Source organism: Saccoglossus kowalevskii, chromosome 9, assembly GCF_978046115.1.
Source record: "Saccoglossus kowalevskii chromosome 9, keSacKowa6.1, whole genome shotgun sequence".
Taxonomy (NCBI): domain Eukaryota; kingdom Metazoa; phylum Hemichordata; class Enteropneusta; family Harrimaniidae; genus Saccoglossus; species Saccoglossus kowalevskii.
In genome coordinates this window covers 31,283,425-31,302,428 of record NC_140649.1, presented here as the reverse complement: position 1 = coordinate 31,302,428, position 19,004 = coordinate 31,283,425, and the positions used below count along the sequence as shown (strand labels likewise).

General features: G+C 36.3%; 1 protein-coding gene and 1 long non-coding RNA gene across 3 annotated transcripts in view; one reads left to right on the top strand and one right to left on the bottom strand.

Moving 5' to 3' along the window:
• LOC102802515 (uncharacterized) overlaps window positions 1-19,004 on the top strand; it is a 494,330-nt gene that overhangs the window by 318,341 nt on the left and 156,985 nt on the right. The window lies entirely within an intron of this gene.
• The window catches only part of LOC102808249 (uncharacterized), a 47,093-nt gene that overhangs the window by 8,225 nt on the left and 19,864 nt on the right, over window positions 1-19,004 (bottom strand). Inside the window, exons 5-6 of the mRNA XM_085503405.1 lie at window positions 13,842-13,900; window positions 10,805-10,866 (exon numbers count right to left, since the gene is read on the bottom strand). Of these exons, the coding sequence (XP_085359531.1) occupies window positions 10,805-10,866; window positions 13,842-13,900 (121 nt within the window). The remainder of the gene's footprint in view (window positions 1-10,804; window positions 10,867-13,841; window positions 13,901-19,004) is intronic.

The following is a 19,004-nucleotide window of genomic DNA, read 5'->3' as shown; positions in this document are numbered from 1 at the left end:
TTTGTGCATTGCATCATGGGACATTCTCACTGTTTTGTGCATTGCATCATGGGACATTCTCACTGTTTTGTGCTTTGCATAATGGGACATTCTCACTGTTTTATGCATAGCATCATGGGACATTCTCACTGTTTTGTGCATTGCATCATAGGACATTCTCATTGTTTTGTGCATTGCATCATGGGACATTCTCACTGTGTTATGCTTTGCATCATGGGACATTCTCACTGTTTTGTGCTTTGCATCATGGGACATTCTCAGCGTTTTGTACTTTGCATCATCGGACATTCTCACTGTTTTGTGCTTTGCATCATGGGACATTCTCACTGTGTTGTGCTTTGCATCATGGGACATTCTCACTGTTTTGTGCTTTGCATCATGGGACATTCTCAGCGTTTTGTACTTTGCATCATCGGACATTCTCACTGTTTTGTGCTTTGCATCATGGGACATTCTCACTGTGTTGTGCTTTGCATCATGGGACATTCTCACTGTTTTGTGCTTTGCATCATGGGACATTCTCAACGTTTTGTACTTTGCATCATTGGACATTCTCACTGTTTTGTGCTTTGCATCATAGGACATTCTAACTATTTTGTGCTTTGCATCATGGGACATTCTCACTGTTTTGTGCTTTGCATCATAGGACATTCTCACTGTTTTGTGCTTTGCATCATAGGACATTCTGTTTTGTGCATTGCATCATAGGACATTCTCACTGTTTTGTGCTTTGCATCATAGGACATTCTGTTTTGTGCATTGCATCATGGGACATTCTCACTGTTTTGTGCATTGCATCATGGGACATTCTCCCTGTTTTGTGCTTTGCATCATAGGACATTCTCACTGTTTTGTGCTTTGCATCATTGGACATTCTCACTGTTTTGTGCTTTGCATCATAGGACATTCTGTTTTGTGCATTGCATCATGGGACATTCTCACTGTTTTGTGCATTGCATCATGGGACATTCTCCCTGTTTTGTGCTTTGCATCATTGGACATTCTCACTGTTTTGTGCTTTGCATCATAGGACATTCTGTTTTGTGCATTGCATCATGGGACATTCTCACTGTTTTGTGCATTGCATCATGGGACATTCTCCCTGTTTTGTGCTTTGCATCATAGGACATTCTCACTGTTTTGTGCTTTGCATCATTGGACATTCTCACTGTTTTGTGCATTGCATCATTGGACATTCTCACTGTTTTGTGCATTGCATCATTGGACATTCTCACTGTTTTGTGCATTGCATCATAGGACATTCTCACTGTTTTGTGCATTGCATCATTGGACATTCTCACTGTTTTGTGCATTGCATCATCGGACATTCTCACTGTTTTGTGCTTTGCATCATTGGACATTCTCACTGTTTTGTGCATTGCATCATAGGACATTCTCACTGTTTTGTGCATTGCATCATTGGACATTCTCACTGTTTTGTGCATTGCATCATCGGACATTCTCACTGTTTTGTGCTTTGCATCATTGGACATTCTCACTGTTTTGTGCATTGCATCATCGGACATTCTCACTGTTTTGTGCATTGCATCATAGGACATTCTCACTGTTTTGTGCATTGCATCATAGGACATTCTAACTGTTTTGTGCACTGCATCATGGGACATTCTCACTGTTTTGTGCTTTGCATCATGGGACATTCTCCCTGTTTTGTGCTTTGCATCATAGGACATTCTCACTGTTTTGTGCTTTGCATCATGGGACATTCTCCCTGTTTTGTGCTTTGCATCATGGGACATTCTCCCTGTTTTGTGCATTGCATCATTGGACATTCTCACTGTTTTGTGCTTTGCATCATTGGACATTCTCACTGTTTTGTGCATTGCATCATGGGACATTCTCACTGTTTTGTGCATTGCATCATGGGACATTCTCCCTGTTTTGTGCATTGCATCATTGGACATTCTCACTGTTTTGTGCTTTGCATCATTGGACATTCTCACTGTTTTGTGCTTTGCATCATTGGACATTCTCACTGTTTTGTGCATTGCATCATGGGACATTCTCACTGTTTTGTGCTTTGCATCATTGGACATTCTCACTGTTTTGTGCATTGCATCATAGGACATTCTGTTTTGTGCATTGCATCATAGGACATTCTCACTGTTTTGTGCATTGCATCATATGACATTCTCACTGTTTTGTGCATTGCATCATTGGACATTCTCACTGTTTTGTGCTTTGCATCATGGGACATTCTCACTGTTTTGTGCTTTGCATCATAGGACATTCTGTTTTGTGCATTGCATCATAGGACATTCTCACTGTTTTGTGCTTTGCATCATAGGACATTCTGTTTTGTGCATTGCATCATGGGACATTCTCACTGTTTTGTGCATTGCATCATGGGACATTCTCCCTGTTTTGTGCTTTGCATCATAGGACATTCTCACTGTTTTGTGCTTTGCATCATTGGACATTCTCACTGTTTTGTGCTTTGCATCATCGGACATTCTCACTGTTTTGTGCTTTGCATCATTGGACATTCTCACTGTTTTGTGCATTGCATCATCGGACATTCTCACTGTTTTGTGCATTGCATCATAGGACATTCTCACTGTTTTGTGCATTGCATCATAGGACATTCTAACTGTTTTGTGCACTGCATCATGGGACATTCTCACTGTTTTGTGCTTTGCATCATGGGACATTCTCCCTGTTTTGTGCTTTGCATCATAGGACATTCTCACTGTTTTGTGCTTTGCATCATTGGACATTCTCACTGTTTTGTGCTTTGCATCATGGGACATTCTCCCTGTTTTGTGCTTTGCATCATAGGACATTCTCACTGTTTTGTGCTTTGCATCATTGGACATTCTCACTGTTTTGTGCTTTGCATCATAGGACATTCTCCCTGTTTTGTGCTTTGCATCATAGGACATTCTCACTGTTTTGTGCATTGCATCATAGGACATTCTGTTTTGTGCTTTGCATCATATGACATTCTCACTGTTTTGTGCTTTGCATCATGGGACATTCTCACTGTTTTGTGCTTTGCATCATTGGACATTCTAACTGTTTTGTGCTTTGCATCATAGGACATTCTCACTGTTTTGTGCATTGCATCATAGGACATTCTCACTGTTTTGTGCTTTGCATCATAGGACATTCTCACTGTTTTGTGCTTTGCATCATTGGACATTCTAACTGTTTTGTGCTTTGCATCATAGGACATTCTCACTGTTTTGTGCATTGCATCATAGGACATTCTCACTGTTTTGTGCTTTGCATCATAGGACATTCTCACTGTTTTGTGCTTTGCATCATTGGACATTCTAACTGTTTTGTGCTTTGCATCATAGGACATTCTCACTGTTTTGTGCATTGCATCATCGGACATTCTCACTGTTTTGTGCTTTGCATCATTGGACATTCTCACTGTTTTGTGCTTTGCATCATTGGACATTCTCACTGTTTTGTGCATTGCATCATAGGACATTCTCACTGTTTTGTGCTTTGCATCATTGGACATTCTCACTGTTTTGTGCATTGCATCATAGGACATTCTCACTGTTTTGTGCATTGCATCATTGGACATTCTCACTGTTTTGTGCTTTGCATCATTGGACATTCTCACTGTTTTGTGCTTTGCATCATAGGACATTCTCACTGTTTTGTGCATTGCATCATTGGACATTCTCACTGTTTTGTGCATTGCATCATAGGACATTCTCACTGTTTTGTGCTTTGCATCATTGGACATTCTCACTGTTTTGTGCATTGCATCATTGGACATTCTCACTGTTTTGTGCTTTGCATCATCGGACATTCTCACTGTTTTGTGCATTGCATCATAGGACATTCTCACTGTTTTGTGCATTGCATCATAGGACATTCTCACTGTTTTGTGCTTTGCATCATTGGACATTCTCACTGTTTTGTGCATTGCATCATTGGACATTCTCACTGTTTTGTGCTTTGCATCATCGGACATTCTCACTGTTTTGTGCATTGCATCATAGGACATTCTCACTGTTTTGTGCATTGCATCATAGGACATTCTAACTGTTTTGTGCACTGCATCATGGGACATTCTCACTGTTTTGTGCTTTGCATCATGGGACATTCTCTCTGTTTTGTGCTTTGCATCATAGGACATTCTCACTGTTTTGTGCATTGCATCATGGGACATTCTCACTGTTTTGTGCATTGCATCATAGGACATTCTCACTGTTTTGTGCATTGCATCATTGGACATTCTCACTGTTTTGTGCATTGCATCATAGGACATTCTCACTGTTTTGTGCATTGCATCATTGGACATTCTCACTGTTTTGTGCACTGCATCATGGGACATTCTCACTGTTTTGTGCATTGCATCATGGGACATTCTCTCTGTTTTGTGCACTGCATCATGGAAGATTCTTACTGTTTTGTGCTTTGCATCATTGGACATTCTCACTGTTTTGTGCTTTGCATCATTGGACATTCTCACTGTTTTGTGCATTGCATCATTGGACATTCTCACTGTTTTGTGCATTGCATCATAGGACATTCTCACTGTTTTGTGCATTGCATCATAGGACATTCTCACTGTTTTGTGCACTGCATCATGGGACATTCTCACTGTTTTGTGCTTTGCATCATGGGACATTCTCTCTGTTTTGTGCTTTGCATCATAGGACATTCTCACTGTTTTGTGCTTTGCATCATTGGACATTCTGTTTTGTGCATTGCATCATTGGACATTCTCACTGTTTTGTGCATTGCATCATAGGACATTCTCACTGTTTTGTGCACTGCATCATGGGACATTCTCACTGTTTTGTGCATTGCATCATAGGACATTCTAACTGTTTTGTGCACTGCATCATGGGACATTCTCACTGTTTTGTGCTTTGCATCATAGGACATTCTCACTGTTTTGTGCTTTGCATCATTGGACATTCTCACTGTTTTGTGCATTGCATCATAGGACATTCTCACTGTTTTGTGCACTGCATCATGGGACATTCTCACTGTTTTGTGCATTGCATCATAGGACATTCTAACTGTTTTGTGCACTGCATCATGGGACATTCTCACTGTTTTGTGCTTTGCATCATAGGACATTCTCACTGTTTTGTGCTTTGCATCATTGGACATTCTCACTGTTTTGTGCATTGCATCATTGGACATTCTCACTGTTTTGTGCATTGCATCATTGGACATTCTCACTGTTTTGTGCATTGCATCATTGGACATTCTCACTGTTTTGTGCATTGCATCATTGGACATTCTCACTGTTTTGTGCATTGCATCATAGGACATTCTAACTGTTTTGTGCACTGCATCATGGGACATTCTCACTGTTTTGTGCTTTGCATCATGGGACATTCTCTCTGTTTTGTGCTTTGCATCATAGGACATTCTCACTGTTTTGTGCTTTGCATCATTGGACATTCTCACTGTTTTGTGCTTTGCATCATGGGACATTCTCACTGTTTTATGCATAGCATCATAGGACATTCTCCCTGTTTTGTGCTTTGCATCATATGACATTCTCACTGTTTTGTGCATTGCATCATAGGACATTCTCCCTGTTTTGTGCTTTGCATCATATGACATTCTCACTGTTTTGTGCTTTGCATCATATGACATTCTCACTGTTTTGTGCATTGCATCATAGGACATTCTCCCTGTTTTGTGCTTTGCATCATATGACATTCTCACTGTTTTGTGCTTTGCATCATTGGACATTCTCACTGTTTTGTGCATTGCATCATAGGACATTCTAACTGTTTTGTGCACTGCATCATGGGACATTCTCACTGTTTTGTGCATTGCATCATAGGACATTCTCACTGTTTTGTGCATTGCATCATTGGACATTCTCACTGTTTTGTGCTTTGCATCATTGGACATTCTCACTGTTTTGTGCTTTGCATCATTGGACATTCTCACTGTTTTGTGCATTGCATCATAGGACATTCTCACTGTTTTGTGCATTGCATCATAGGACATTCTCACTGTTTTGTGCATTGCATCATAGGACATTCTCACTGTTTTGTGCATTGCATCATAGGACATTCTCACTGTTTTGTGCATTGCATCATAGGACATTCTCACTGTTTTGTGCATTGCATCATGGGACATTCTCACTGTTTTGTGCACTGCATCATGGGACATTCTCACTGTTTTGTGCTTTGCATCATAGGACATTCTCACTGTTTTGTGCATTTCATCATGGGACATTCTAACTGTTTTGTGCATTGCATCATAGAACATTCTCACTGTTTTGTGCATTGCATCATAGGACATTCTCACTGTTTTGTGCATTGCATCATAGGACATTCTCACTGTTTTGTGCATTTCATCATGGGACATTCTAACTGTTTTGTGCATTGCATCATAGAACATTCTCACTGTTTTGTGCATTGCATCATAGGACATTCTCACTGTTTTGTGCATTGCATCATAGGACATTCTCACTGTTTTGTGCATTGCATCATAGGACATTCTCACTTTTTTGTGAATTGCATCATAGGACATTCTCACTGTTTTGTGCATTGCATCATAGGACATTCTCACTGTTTTGTGCATTGCATCATAGGACATTCTCACTGTTTTGTGCATTGTATCATAGGACATTCTCACTGTTTTGTGCATTGCATCATAGGACATTCTCACTGTTTTGTGCATTGCATCATAGGACATTCTCACTGTTTTGTGCATTGCATCATGGGACATTCTCACTGTTTTGTGCATTGTATCATAGGACATTCTCACTGTTTTGTGCATTGCATCCCAGAACATTCTCACTGTTTTGTGCATTGCATCATAGGACATTCTCACTGTTTTGTGCATTGCATCATAGGACATTCTCACTGTTTTGTGCATTGCATCATGGGACATTCTCACTGTTTTGTGCATTGTATCATAGGACATTCCCACTGTTTTGTGCATTGCATCCCAGAACATTCTCACTGTTTTGTGCATTGCATCATAGGACATTCTCACTGTTTTGTGCTTTGCATCATGGGACATTCTCACTGTTTTGTGAACTGAGTATTTCATGGTGTAGAATACCAGATTGAAAGTCAAATATTTGAGATACTGACAATGAAGCACCTTTACCATTACTCACATGTTGCACACTAAAAGCACACCCAGCAAGCAGCTTAAGATAGCGAGAAGGGTTTGACAACATTTTTGAATAAAGCATTCTCTGGCTGTTGTCTCATTCAGAACCATAATTTAGCGTATATGATTCTAAAATATAGACGTACAAGTTGACACAAACTGGACAGTCATTGTTTACATAATTACCATGGCAAATCTGCGATTCTGAGAGCACACTGCGGAATTTCTGCTTTTAATTTGCGCTATGCATTGTTCGTAATCAAGTCCATTGAAATTTGTTCCTGTTAATCAAAAGATTTCAACGCAGGTTTGTTTTTTGTCTCCTAATTATTTCATACTTCAACAGACTATTATTCTTTGACAAAGCATTTTCCTAAAAAACCCAGACATATTTCGCACTGTCATTCTCTTGTGAACAATATTAGTGCGAGTTTAATGTCCTAGCCTGAACGCACTCGATTTGACGATGGTCCCAATGAGCCGTACTGAATTAAAACACAAACTCAAGAAAAACACGAAAAAGTTTTATGTGATAAAACACTGCAGATTTGCTGCATTATTATCATAGAATCCATTAAGTGCGACAGATAACGAATAATTTCAAGCGCGAGTGTGGAATTAAAGAAAACAGCTGGCATTTTTGAGTCCCGTACTGCTGGAGCGTTCTGGAGAAATGGCTGCCATTGTTATGCAAATGCTCAAGGAGGGATAATCCTCTGCTAAACATTACTGTCCCCCTGTAAATGCTGACTATTTACAAACAAGCTAATCTTTCGTGTGTCTCTGAGATCTAATAAAACTGTTATCACAGTGAAACAAAATGGCCGATGGCTGCGACAAGACGACCATAGCTAGAAATCCCTTCTTTAGTCACTGCTCGTGAATTATTGGTGAAAAAAATACAAGATGCTGGGTAAATATCGCCCGGTTACGGCATTCTCATGGATAGCACAATGATTACCAAGTTCATTACGCGAAATTAGTATGAAGATTATAGTTTACTGTTTTTGACTATGCTATATCGATGTTATGTTCTTTCTTCGTCATTAGCAAGTATAATTTGTTATGACTGCGTTCATTACTTTGAATGAGTCAAACTCGTATATCTAGGCAATCAACTTCGTTTTATCAATATTATTTTGTAAAAAAAAAAAAACGTAAAGCTGTGTGAATGGATTGAAACCACAGCTGAGGATTGAAAACTAAAGCAAAAGTGTCAATGGGAAATTAGATGGGCGCACGCTCTCCGCGTAAACTGAAACAATGGCTTTGTTTTATTTATTTATTTTATTTGATTTCGACAAACAACATAATCCCTGTACTCACTTCCTCGTCTGATGTATCGATGTCGTCATCGGTTTAGTAGTTGAAAATCTTTCGCGTGGATGCGGATAGTTCAATTTCCCTTTCGAACCACCTGTGACGTTAGTCATAATAATATGACCCCTCATCACTGAGACGCAGATTTTTCCCTCTTTGCCTCATCTGTCATCGGTGTCTTTACTTTCTTTCTGTTCCTTGTCATTGCGTTAGTAAAATGGTGTTAGTAAATAGAATATTGACTTTGGAATATTTAAAAGAAAGTTGCGCAAAGTCTTGACCATATTTTTCCAGTGAAGACTTGACTGTCAATAATGCTGACATATTGGACGTTTGATAAACACGCAGTTGTGGTTATTTGTTTTAGCGTTTAAAAAAAGCGTTTCGAAATTTTGATCTTTTGAAAAGCTGAGATGACTTGTGTCTTGAAATTGAAATTTCCCTTCTCGCTATCTTAAAATAAAGAGATAAAACTAAGATCAATTAAAAAAGAAACTTATGCAATTAAATTATTAAAAAAAAATTATAATTATGAAAGCAAAGATATAAACACAAATCTAGTGTGCATTAGTTTCCAACCTGATAATAGGTAAATTACTCCCACTGTCACCATTAAAGCTGTCATGTGACAAATGGTCCGATGGGATTGGAGGAGATTCTGGAGTGGTCATTATCACGTTGCTTAGAGACGATAAGCTGTATTAATAATCAATATATATATATATATATATGGGTATATGCTCAGTAAGAAATATCTCATAAGTGACCCATAATTAATATTTTATGAGTGATTCTGTGATATCTCATGTATGATTGTTATATTTCATGAATAACCTTGTGATATCTCATGAGTAACCTTGTGATATTTCATGAGTGACCTTGTGATATCTCATGATTAACCTTGTGATAACTCATGATTAACCTTGTGATATCTCGTGATTAACCTTGTGATATCTCATGATTAATCTTGTGATATCTCATGATTAACCTTGTGATATCTCATGAGTAGCATTGTCATATTTCATGAGTGACCTTGTGATATCTCGTGATTAACCTTGTGATAACTCATGATTAACCTTGTGATATCTCATGATTAACCTTGTGATATCTCATGATTAACCTTGTGATATTTCATGAGTAGCCTTGTCATATTTCATGAGTGACCTTGTGATATCTCGTGATTAACCTTGTGATAACTGAGTAACCATGTGATATCTCATGAGTGACCTTGTGATATCTCATGAGTGACCTTATGATATCCCATGAGTGACCCTATGATATTTCATGAGTGACCTTATATCTCATGAGTGACCCAATGATATCTCATGAGTGACCTTGTGATATCTCATGAGTGACCCTATGATATCTCATGATTAACCTTGTGATAACTGAGTAACCATGTGATATCTCATTAATGACTGTGATATCTCATGAGTGACCTTGTGATATCTCATGAGTGACCCTATGATATTTCATGAGTGACCCTATGATATCTCATGAGTGACCTTATGATATCTCATGAGTGACCCTATGATATCTTATTAATGACTCTGTGATATCTTATGAGTGACCTTGTGATATCTCATGAGTGACCCTATGATATTTCATGAGTGACCCTATGATATCTCATGAGTGACCTATCTAGCTGATATCTAGCTTATAATAATTATGCCTAGTATCAACGCATCTTGTGTTTGTTATTTTATTTTATATATAGTTATTATTTATAGAACTTTATAGAAATCCTATTTGTCACAGTCAATGACAACAGAGGTTAATTTTAAAATATCAGAGTGATAGTCTGACAGTACAACTACACACACAACTTTAGAGGAAATACTGTGGTTTAGGTACTTATATTAGTGACATATGAGTAATACAAATATCAAAAAGTTGTGATTAAGAAAAGAAAATTAATCTGAAAAAGAGACTATATATGAGAGACTGTGACACATGTTGACCTGTGATGACATGCATTGACCTGTAATAACATGTGTTGAACTGTGATGACATGTGTTGACCTGTTATGACATGTGTTGTTGGCCTGTGATGACATGTACTGAACTGTGATAACATGTGTTGAACTGTGATGACATGTGTTGACCTGTGATGACACGTGTTGGCCTGTGATGACATGCATTGACCTGTAATAACATGTGTTGAACTGTGATGACATGTGTTGACCTGTGATGTCATGTATTGATCTGTAATAACATGTATTGAACTGTGATGACACATGTTGACCTGTGATGACATGTGTTGACCTGTGATGACATGTGTTGACATGTGTTGACCTCTGATGACATGTAAATCAATCTGCATGCACTGATTTGCACTAATAGACCTAAATGAAATGTTCAAATAAAGTCATACACTTTCCGGATACTGTGTAATGTTGTCTTACCGTTTTTCAGTCACTTCGTCAAATGTTTCGTAAATATCATCGTCTTCACCAATTTCTTCACCCTGAGAAATATAACAACAGTGATAAAGAACAGTCTGTAAGCAATCTTAAGAATAAAATTAACATTACATTTAGTCAATATCATCAGATAATTAGCCAAATTTAGAACAAGTAATCATAGATTAGCAGTAGAAACAGGTTGCTATACAAGACTCAAGACACCAATGGACAAGAGACTATGCACACATTGTAACCAAATAGAAGATGAAATACACCACCTAATAGATTGTAATTTATACACAGAATATAGAAACACTTTGTACAATGCCATAGGATTAATCAACCAAGACTTCAGAAACAAAAACAAAACAGAAAAATTTGATTATATAATGCAATCAAGAGATAAGACTAAATATTTGTTTCAATGTAAAAAAAAAAAAACTGACTAACAATGTCAAAACTTCTTATCAAAGTATGTGTGAAAGGACTAATTTCACAATCAAAATATTAGTAGTATAGTTTAATGTTGCTATTTTCATTATTACTATATTCAACTTCATTGATGTACGTAACCAAAAAAGAAATGTAATATTTTCTTTACGGTGTCAATAAAGCACTATTCTATTCTAAGGTATCTACATATAAAATATCAAAGCAATCCAGTTCGTAGTTTTCAAAAATGTTTTACCAAAAATGACAGAAATATTTACTAAGAATAGAGAATTAATGAACAAAACTGACAAAGGTCCACCCAAAGTACCTATATACCAGTATCAAAGCAGCTGAACTGGTAGTTTTCAAGAAGAAGTAAAAAAAAAACATACCTTTTTACCAAAAATGACAAAAATATTTGCTAAAGAATTAATGATATTGTCACAAAATGAACAAATCTGATAGAGGTACCTATACCTACATATAACATATCAAAGCAATCTTGTTAGTAGTTTTCATAAAGAAGTCAAAAATGCAATTGTTGGCAGACAACGGCTGGACCACAACAGATACCTATATGAAAAAATCTGCCCTGTCATCTTGAATGACAGCATGGCTAAAAAGGCATCAAGATGTATCAACATGGTACAAATCACAGTACTGACGACTATTTATTCAATAACAAGTCATTGAAAATGACACAGTCCCCGTTAAATTTTTGAAAGTTCTCTTTGTGCTTGTCATAATAAAGCGGAGGGATTGTTCCAAGTGGCATATACAACAGATTGTTTATTTACATCAAAACACGTGTTCCGTGTAGTAGTAATATGGCCAAAAATAAAAACAGCCGTTATTCGGCCATCTTTGATCTGATTATGAAACACACTGATATGTATGATGTATGTGCCAAATACGAATGAAAATGGTACATAAATTGTGGAAATATAGTAGTAAGGCCAAAAAGTCAGATTGCTGTCAATTGGCCATCCTTGATCAGATTTTGAAACAAATTGTCATGGACATGCATCCTAACATGTATATAAAGTACATGTATGTGCCAAATTTGAATGAAAACTGACAGAGCACTTCCAAGATACCGCATAAAAAACAAAAAACAAGATGCCTGCCAGTCGACCATCTTTGATCCAATTGCGAAATAAATTGTCATGGACATGTAACCTAACATGTATAATCTATGTACCAAGTTTGAATGACAACTGACAAAGCATGTCCAAAATATAACATTTTCAAAAAACAAGATGGCTGCCAGTTGGCCATTTTGAATCGAATCGCTAAACCACTGCATGTGCATATGTCCCACATAAGGTACTAGACACATGCAAAGAATGAACGGAATCGGTCCACAGGATTCTGAAATATTACTATTGACAGACTGACGCACGAACGGACGGACGGACAGACTCAGGAACTCACGGACGGTCGGGGGCATGTATCCTTACATGTATAATCTATGTACCAAATTTGAATGAAAACTGACAAAGCATGTCCAATATACAACATTTTCAAAAAACAAGATGGCTGCCAGTCGGCCATTTTGAATCCAATCCCTAAACCACTGCATGTGCATATGTCCCAGATAAAGTACTAGGCACATGCAAAGAATGAACGGAATCGGTCCAAGGGATTCTGAGATATGACTCCGGACGGACGCACGGACGAAGGCCGAATTATAAGTCCCCGTTTTCGGACTTCGTCCGAACGGGGACTAACAATTAATGGCCAACACCTTAGAAAACTGAAATGAACAGAGTACATCTATATATATAGGAAGAAATTTTCCTGATTCTAATGTTTTTTCAATTACATTTCGTCCCCCCCCCCCCCCCAATTCTGCAGATTTTGGTGCCTGGAAACTTGACAACTACCGATTACCCACTTATCAAATAGTCTGGACATGTTTCTAAGACCTAGTTCATTGGGGTAGAATGCTACACAAAAGTAAAAATATGATAATGTAGAAAATGAAATCAAAATATGGTTCAAATACAGTGTTTTGACTGTTTTATAGCATTTTATACCATTGTTTCGTATGACTCAATATCTCAAAACGTTTGCTCAGTGACATATGGTAAAAAATATATACTGTGGAATACTTTATTTTTTGGGTGTTTTGTATGGAATTTATTTTCACTGATTTTTGATGAGTTTAATGTGAAATATAGGAAAGAAAGTATATTAGCTGGATTTCATTTTCACGGAATCATCCCTTCAGCGAAAATAGCGAAAATAAATTCCAAGCGAAAATAAAGTATTCTACAGTATATAATGTCTTACAATGTACATTTTGATGTTTAGGAATATTTGCAAAATTGACAATACTTTTAGTGGGTTTTCAATGAGGTAATGTGTTTTTATTTTGGTCTATGGAAACTGTGGCTAAAATAGTTATTATTTTCTCAAAAAACAGATTGACAGTGACAAGTTTCCATGCTGTCGATTAATACTAAAACCATTAATTGCAAAAAGATTTTGAAAAATAGTGTCACTGTTATATGCACACAAATTTGAAAAAACTCACGAGTAGCATTCTACCTTTACCATGAGGAATTTATGAAATTATTTACAGTTATAATTGTTCACTGACCTCATCAGATACATCCTGATATACTTCATCCGGCTCGGTGTCAATTGGTTCTGGAGGTACTAAGTAACAATGCACATAATTATTTGTTTATGTAAAAAATTTGCCAATGAATGTATACAAATACTGTTTCTCATCAATACAATGTACAATGCATGAAAATAACACAGATTTATTTACCAAAGTACTAGTATATCTTGTTTGAAAGCTACTATTTCAAGTTTTGGGAAAGCATTTAATCTTGAAAAACACCTTTTTTTCCATATTTGTCAGTGTTGACAACCTGTTGGTTGCACTTAATTGCGTAGTTCATACAAAATTAAAATCGAAAATCAACCTAGGTATACCTGTGAATCAGTTGATGATGTTTTAAATTTGTAATTTCATTTTTTTTATGAAATATGTTGATTGTAATTGTAGCGTCTACAAAGTGATTTTGGAAGAGCACATCCATATTTGGCAACATCTACAAAATGATTTTAGAGAAGAACATCCATATTTGGCATCATCTACAAAATGATTTCAGAGAAGCACATCCATACTTGGCAACATCTACAAAATGATGTTAGAAGAGCACATCCATACTTGGCATCATCTACAAAATGATTTTAGAAGAGCACATCCATACTTGGCAACATCTACAAAATGATTTTAGAAGAGCACACATCCATATTTGGCAACATCTACAAAATGATTTTAGAAGAGCACATCCATATTTGGCAACATCTACAAAATGATTTTAGAAGAGCACATCCATACTTGGCAACATCTACAAAATGATTTTAGAAGAGCACATCCATATTTGGCAACATCTACAAAATGATTTTAGAAGAGCACATCCATATTTGGCAACATCTACAAAATGATTTTAGAAGAGCACATCCATATTTGGCAACATCTACAAAATGATTTTAGAAGAGCACATCCATACTTGGCAACATCTACAAAATGATTTTAGAAGAGCACATCCATATTTGGCAACATCTACAAAATGATTTTAGAAGAGCACATCCATATTTGGCAACATCCACAAAATGATTTTAGAAGAGCACATCCATATTTGGCAACATCTACAAAATGATTTTAGAGAAGCACATCCATACTTGGCAACATCTACAAAATGATTTTAGAAGAGCACATCCATATTTGGCAACATCTACAAAATGATTTTAGAGAAGCACATCCATATTTGGCAACATCTACAAAATGATTTTAGAAGAGCACATCCATATTTGGCAACATCTACAAAATGATTTTAGAAGAGCACATCCATATTTGGCAACATCTACAAAATGATTTTAGAAGAGCACATCCATACTTGGCAACATCTACAAAATGATTTTAGAAGAGCACATCCATACTTGGCAACATCTACAAAATGATTTTAGAAGAGCACATCCATATTTGGCAACATCTACAAAATGATTTTAGAAGAGCACATCCATATTTTGCAACATCTACAAAATGATTTTAGAAGAGCACATCCATATTTGGCAACATCTACAAAATGATTTTAGAAGAGCACATCCATATTTGGCAACATCTACAAAATGATTTTAGAAGAGCACATCCATATTTGGCAACATCTACAAAATGATTTTAGAAGAGCACATCCATACTTGGCAACATCTACAAAATGATTTTAGAAGAGCACATCCATACTTGGCAACATCTACAAAATGATTTTAGAAGAGCACATCCATGTTTGGCAACATCTACAAAATGATTTTAGAAGAGCACATCCATATTTGGCAACATCTACAAAATGATTTTAGAAGAGCACATCCATATTTGGCAACATCTACAAAATGATTTTAGAAGAGCACATCCATATTTGGCAACATCTACAAAATGATTTTAGAAGAGCACATCCATACTTGGCAACATCTACAAAATGATTTTAGAAGAGCACATCCATATTTGGCAACATCTACAAAATGATTTTAGAAGAGCACATCCATATTTGGCAACATCTACAAAATGATTTTAGAAGAGCACATCCATATTTGGCAACATCTACAAAATGATTTTAGAAGAGCACATCCATATTTGGCAACATCTACAAAATGATTTTAGAAGAGCACATCCATATTTGGCAACATCTACAAAATGATTTTAGAAGAGCACATCCATATTTGGCAACATCTACAAAATGATTTTAGAAGAGCACATCCATATTTGGCAACATGTACAAAATGATTTTAGAAGAGCACATCCATACTTGGCAACATCTACAAAATGATTTTAGAAGAGCACATCCATATTTGGCAACATCTACAAAATGATTTTAGAAGAGCACATCCATATTTGGCAACATCTACAAAATGATTTTAGAAGAGCACATCCATATTTGGCAACATCTACAAAATGATTTTAGAAGAGCACATCCATATTTGGCAACATCTACAAAATGATTTTAGAAGAGCACATCCATATTTGGCAACATCTACAAAATGATTTTAGAAGAGCACATCCATACTTGGCAACATCTACAAAATGATTTTAGAAGAGCACATCCATATTTGGCAACATCTACAAAATGATTTTAGAAGAGCACATCCATACTTGGCAACATCTACAAAATGATTTTAGAAGAGCACATCCATATTTGGCATCATCTACAAAATGATTTTAGAGAAGCACATTCATATTTGGCAACATCTACAAAATGATTTTAGAAGAGCACATCCATATTTGGCATCATCTACAAAATGATTTTAGAGAAGCACATCCATATTTGGCAACATCTACAAAATGATTTTAGGGATTGGTCAGTTACTTCGGCCTAGGGGGGGTCGGCAGATTCCATTTTGCCAGCTGTAAATCTCAGTTGACCCACCCCCTATCAAATAAAAAAAAGTGGGTGACCCCCCCCCCCACATTATATTTTAAAACTTAAAACATGCTGACCCCCCCCCCCCAAAAAAAAACAACAAACAAAAAACAACAAACAAACAAAGAAACATTAACAGTTTTGGCTCTGACATGATTACAAAATGTATTTTATGTGCATTGAAATTATCATGGTTTGCCTTAATTTTTACATAATCTTTAGCGTTTGCATTTAATAGACCTTAGGAGGGGAGGGGAAGCATAATACCAAAAAATGACTACAGGAAAGGCTGCAGGAAGGAGGGAAATCTATTCTGCTAAAGATAGTAAATAAAAGCAAAGCTGTGGAGTACTCACTCGATAAACGCCTTTATAAGATAGGAAAAGAGGATTTGAATCTAGGCGGTTTGAACTCTTTGAAAACTAAGTTGGATTTAAAATAGTTTTCATATCTTATAGACCAGGAAAGCTTTACACCCGAAGCACAGTCTATGCTTATGAAAACAAAAGAAACTTCGATTTTTGCTTAAATTTGTGTTGGATTTTGGTATTTTACAGAGCAAAATATGCATATTTAAAAGTTAAAAAAACAAAAAAACTATTTATTTATTTTTTCATCATGTATTTTAATTTATATATCATCATTTTCACAAATTTAACTTTTTGGATTTGCTGAACAAAAACTGTCACTGCTCTTTGTACTAATTGCTGTGTTGTCTTTCCGTCTCCTGTTATAATTAGATAAATCCAGTAAATATCTTATACAATAGTGACTTCAGACTTTAAATAAAATAATCTGATATCAGCAGCACATGGACTTGGGATGTGTTTAAAACTTAACTGTATAATTGGGGTTCTAGCCGCATTGCATAATCTGTTAGTTATTTGGCAACTTTAACCTCAAAATATTTAGCCTATAACATTTTTTGCATCAACAAATTTATAGGCAAAATAGGTAATAGTTATTATTAAGAACACATTTGTACGATTAACTTCTTTGTTGTTTGTTCTGAAATAATTTTTTTAAAAATATATGCATGAGCGCGTGTGTGAATTCTGGAAAACATGATAGCAAAAACAGGGTGACCCCCCCCCCATTCGAAAAATCAAAAACAGGGTAACCCCCCCCCCTACTGATCCACCCCCCCCCCCCTAGGCCGAAGTAACTGACCAATTCCTTAGAAGAGCACATCCATATTTGGCAACATCTACAAAATGATTTTAGAAGAGCACACATCCATATTTGGCAACATCTACAAAATGATTTTAGAAGAGCACATCCATATTTGGCAACATCTACAAAATGATTTTAGAAGAGCACATCCATACTTGGCAACATCTACAAAATGATTTTAGAAGAGCACATCCATATTTGGCAACATCTACAAAATGATTTTAGAAGAGCACATCCATATTTGGCATCATCTACAAAATGATTTTAGAGAAGCACATCCATATTTGGCAACATCTACAAAATGATTTTAGAAGAGCACATCCATATTTGGCAACATCTACAAAATGATTTTAGAAGAGCACATCCATATTTGGCAACATCTACAAAATGATTTTAGAAGAGCACATCCATATTTGGCATCATCTACAAAATGATTTTAGAGAAGCACATCCATATTTGGCAACATCTACAAAATGATTTTAGAGAAGCACATCCATACTTGGCAACATCTACAAAATGATTTTAGAAGAGCACATCCATACTTGGCAACATCTACAAAATGATTTTAGAGAAGCACATCCATACTTGGCAACATCTACAAAATGATTTTAGAAGAGCACATCCATATTTGGCAACATCTACAAAATGATTTTAGAAGAGCACATCCATATTTGGCAACATCTACAAAATGATTTTAGAAGAGCACATCCATATTTGGCAACATCTACAAAATGATTTTAGAGAAGCACATCCATACTTGGCAACATCTACAAAATGATTTTAGAAGAGCACATCCATATTTGGCAACATCTACAAAATGATTTTAGAAGAGCACATCCATATTTGGCAACATCTACAAAATGATTTTAGAAGAGCACATCCATACTTGGCAACATCTACAAAATGATTTTAGAAGAGCACATCCATATTTGGCAACATCTACAAAATGATTTTAGAAGAGCACATCCATATTTGGCAACATCTACAAAATGATTTTAGAAGAGCACATCCATACTTGGCAACATCTACAAAATGAATTTAGAAGAGCACATCCATATTTGGCATCATCTACAAAATGATTTTAGAGAAGCACATCCATACTTGGCAACATCTACAAAATGATTTTAGAAGAGCACATCCATACTTGGCAACATCTACAA